The sequence below is a fragment of the Salmo salar genome, chromosome ssa18, assembly GCF_905237065.1.
Source record: "Salmo salar chromosome ssa18, Ssal_v3.1, whole genome shotgun sequence".
NCBI classification, from domain to species: Eukaryota; Metazoa; Chordata; class Actinopteri; order Salmoniformes; family Salmonidae; genus Salmo; species Salmo salar.
In genome coordinates this window covers 75,014,433-75,019,096 of record NC_059459.1, presented here as the reverse complement: position 1 = coordinate 75,019,096, position 4,664 = coordinate 75,014,433, and the positions used below count along the sequence as shown (strand labels likewise).

Genomic DNA, 4,664 nt, shown 5'->3' with positions numbered 1-4,664 from the left:
GTAACAAGGCCTGGGGTAGAGGGAGGTTCTAACCGATCTCTGATGATACAAGCAGGTGCAAAGGGGACACAACATGTCCCTGTCCCAGTCCTGTCTTCTTCTGTCTCTGATTCACTTTCACTTATGGTGACAGAGAGATGCTCCCCACCCTGTTCACCTTCTGGACAGGAACTGAACTGAGATCTTGAACACTTCTCTTTAAAAGTAATACATCGGAATAATTTGTTGGAGCTCTCTCCCGTATAGTAGACCTACATAGCACACAGAGGTATACAGTATCCATCATAGAAGACCTACACAGCACACAGAGGTATACAGTATCCATCATAGTAGACCTACACAGCACACAGAGGTATACAGTATCCATTATAGTAGACCTACACAGCACACAGAGGTATACAGTATCCATCATAGTAGACCTACACAGCACACAGAGCTATACAGTATCCATCATCACACATAGTAAACCATGTAGTTTAACGATTTATTCCAAAGTTTTGTGTCTGTATCTTGTGGAATAACATTTGAAGTATGTATCCATCATTTGATGTTGAAAATGTATTGACAATGTACAAAATACATTGTGAACGACAAAAAAGTTTAAGTTCAACATTTTATTAAACAAATTGGAGACAGTAAACACTCCTGAAATAGACATTAGAAGGAGGTCCATCAGTAGCCTTGGTAACAAGGCCTGGGGTAGAGGGAGGTCCATCAGTACCATTGGTAACAAGGCTGGGGGTAGAGGGAGGTCCATTAGTACCATTGGTAACAAGGCTGGGGGTAGAGGGATGCCCATCAAGCATTGGTATCCAGGCCTGGGGTAGAGGGAGGTCCATCAGTAGCCTTGGTAACAAGGCTGGGGGTAGAGGGAGGTCCATCAGTAGCCTTGGTAACAAGGCCTGGGGTAGAGGGAGGTCCATTAGTACCATTGGTAACAAGGCCTGTGGTAAAGGGAGGTTCTGACAGAGCTCTGATGATACAAGCAGGTGCAAAGGGGACACAACATGTCCTTGTCCCAGTCCTGTCTTCTTCTGTCTCTGATTCACTTTCACTTATGGTGACAGAGAGATGCTCCCCACCCTGTTCACCTTCTGGACAGGGACTGAACTGAGATCTCAAACAATTCCCTTTAAACCACGCAGGCATTGTTTCTTTCAATCTACCTCCAAGAAAATAGAAAACAACAGCAGCTAGGATGATCACCAAAACAACCACCACCACCACCACCACCATTGTTGGCCTTCCTGTGTCGTCGCAGTGCTTCTCTTTGGGAGTGACAGTGAGAGTGACAGCTCCTGGATATCCTCTCTGGTAGTCAGGGCCAAAGAAGCACCAGTATGTCCCCTGATCAGAACGGCGTAGGTTGGTGAGGATGAAGGAAATATCTCCCTTTCGGTAACCATCCATGGACACAGATACCCTGTCCTGATACCCAGAGCCATAGGTTATATACCCTCCACTGATGGTAAACACAATATGTCCATCTTTAAAACATTGGATATATATCTCACTGTCCTTTGTCCATTTTCCAGTGAAGCCATGGAAGGGAAGTGTGACATTATCTCCAACAAAGAAAGATATTTCAGTGGGGACCAAGACTTCTAGTTCTACATCCTGTAAAACCTTGTTGTTGCAGACACACTCATACCACCCCATGTCATTGTACTCAGCTGAGGAGATGGTGAGAGAGAGGTTTCCATTCTGGAGTTGAACCCTGTTCTCATAACCCTCTCCTGGGATTAAATTATTTCCGTCAAATGTAGCAACTGTCTTGTTACAGAAGCTCCCTGCAGCACCCTGACAATGCCTCCACTCCATGACACCCCCATGACATGATCCAGAGAAGGGAAGTATGATCCTGTCATTCAACATCACTGTTATGTGATCAGACAAACAGTATTTAGCAACAAGTGCAAACAGGAAAAAGGTGATGACTCGTCCCCCCTTCATAATCGACACAGTTCTCTCTGGCAGTGCTCACGTCCTCAATTTGGTTTCCGGGAATTTTGTTGTTCTTGACGGTTGGCAGCTCTTTTATGCACATACAGAAATCTCACTTCAGGGAAGAACTCACTTTAGGGAAGATGGTGACTCATCCCCCTTAACCGAATATTGACTGCTCCTCCCCTTACCGAGGTTTATAATGCTGCTGTTTTTGTTCAAGAGTTCTGGATGCAATATGTTTTATTTTCTTATAAGAATATTACGTTACACACTAATATAATGTAAATGAATGTAGTTGATTAACTTTGTATTTTTCGGGGGTCGGGAATTGGGGATCGGGGACACGCTCACAGCCCAGGTCTCTTGATCGTCAACGCTACAGATTCTAGTCGGAGGCAACCCGCTTTTTCATCGTCAAACCAGCAGACTAATACAACTACCACAACCATGTCCCTGTGTCCTCCGTTCCCTTTTCTTAAATATCATCGTATATACACAATATCATTATATACATTATACTATCGTTATATTTCTCTGGTACAGAAATTATCTGACAGTTCCAAACTCAAATCCAAAAAATTCTACATTTATTCAAGGAGTTTATGAAAAAAGTTTATTCAAGTAGTATATTTTCCATTTGCAAGTATTACAAGTAATACATAGGAATTCTTCGTTGGAGCTCTCTCCCATACAGTAGGCCTACATAGCACACAGAGGTATACAGTAAAACAGTCATAAATGGAACAAATACAAAATATAAGTAGAACAACAATAAAAACACAACAGTCATCAATGCTAATAACAGCAGTCAGATAAAAGCTTTAGTTGAATGTGGTAGTGAAGGTGCTCCTGTCCTTCCTCCAGCCAGTAAACTTACCCGGATGGTCCTGTACCTCTGCCTACCCGACGGTCTCATACCTCCACAGAGTAGGTTTGTGTTGGTTGACCATTTCTGGTTGGGACCCACTGGGCACACACTGGTTGAATCAACGTTGTTTCAAAGTCATTTCAATTAAATTACATTGAACCAACGTAGAATTGACATCTGTACCCAGTGGGGAGAGATATTTATGGCCTGGAATTATAAAAGTCCACATCGCACTGAAGTTGTAGATTTTCCGTTGTCCCGGTTGTTTTGAACGTGTCATTAAAACAGTCCACCAGATCCACCTCAGTATCTCCTTTATTGACAGCAATGTGATTATCTCCTGCTTCCTAAAATCCTCTACCATGTCCTTTCTCTTCTTTGTGTTCAGCTCCACGTTGTTTCCACTGCACCTCGCTGTTAGACATTGCACTTCTTGCCTGTCTATAGTCTGTCTCGACATTGTTAGTGAAGAACCCTATGAAGTTGATAGTCTCACAATGGATTTTGAGGAATTCCTTTTTTCTAGTGCTGTGAGAATACAAACCAACAGCCTCCTCGATATAAAAACCTTTCCTTTAAAAGACTGAGGACGGAGCGGTCTACGTTAAATATGTACTTTATTATTGTCAATGACTTGGCACACAACCATTGGTTGCTGAAATGTGACGTGTAAAATGTATGTGTCCTCGTTCAGATCAGAAAGGAATTCAGTGGGTTGGGGACTTCAGAGTAGAGAGAGACACGCTGGTGCTTGTTACTGAGAGGATGACTTTTCTTGGTGTTTGATCTACGGAGAGACAGCAGAATGTTCCATTTATTCTATGGTTCTTTCTTTCCCTTCTTATTTCTGCCACCATGTCATGATCCAGAACAGGGGGTGTAACAGGGTCATTCAACATCACTGTTATGGTGATAGAAAATAAATGTTATTTTTTATTTATTATATTTTATTTTTATTTAACCTTTTTAACTAGGCAAGTGAGTTAAGAAAATATTATTATTTACAATGACGGCCTACCAAAAGGCAAAAGGACTCCTGTGGAGATGGGGTCTAGGATTAAAAATAAAAAAAACATTAAATCAAAATCAGAAGTTTTTGGACTATTTGTAAACTAACCTTTTCTTGAAAGACTGAAGACAAAGCGATCTGCGGGAAGAACCATAGAATAAATGGAACATTCTGCTGTCACTCTGACGATCCAAGACCAAGAAAACACATCCCCCCAGGAACAAACACTGGCATGTCACGCTCTACTCTGTAGTCGCTGCCAGCCACCAGCATGACTGACACACAATTCATCCGTGTCTCTCTACTAGCAGAGAAATCAGGAAGAACTGCTGAGTGCCTCTACTGCAGCCCAGCCTATTGAATTGGTACGAGGTCGCCTACATTGCATCAACCAATAGTTGTGTTCCAGGTCAGGTGGTACCGGTCAGGTCAGGAGGAGAACGGCTGGGATGTGAGCGTATCGTGAGCGCCCTGCCATTTAAGCCACAGAGCAGCTCTGCTATCTGGGGTGTAGCTCGTTTAGGCTTGGTGGATGAGTCTTTCACTTCCTCAGTGTCAGAAGGCCGCCCCAACTTAGCGCACCTTGCACCCTTCCGGACTAGACACACTGCGCCACCTCCTCCAGTACCTGCACTCTGCGGCGACATGCACCTGATTTGTTGGCAGTAGGTCATTTTCACGCAGTCTTGCGCGCTACCGGGCCGAACAACTGTATAGTGTCATAACTCCTGATAGAAGAGAGCCTGTCTCTCTACAGAGAGATTTCAGAGATCGAAAATGTGATTTAATTTGCGTTGAAAGTTGATCCGGGGCGGGAGAACTCCTTGGCCAAATTTACTT

The 4,664-nt window shown here is 43.4% G+C and overlaps 1 protein-coding gene across 1 annotated transcript; it reads right to left on the bottom strand.

Annotated features, from left to right (window-relative positions):
* Window positions 1-798: 798 nt before the first annotated feature.
* On the bottom strand, window positions 799-4,039 carry LOC123728759 (uncharacterized). The gene is made up of 2 exons (XM_045701562.1): window positions 3,933-4,039; window positions 799-3,602 (listed from the first exon to the last, which is right to left on the bottom strand). Exon 2 carries the CDS (start codon window positions 1,951-1,953, stop codon window positions 799-801), a length of 1,155 nt encoding a protein of 384 aa, XP_045557518.1. The 5' UTR covers window positions 1,954-3,602; window positions 3,933-4,039.
* Window positions 4,040-4,664: the final 625 nt, after the last annotated feature.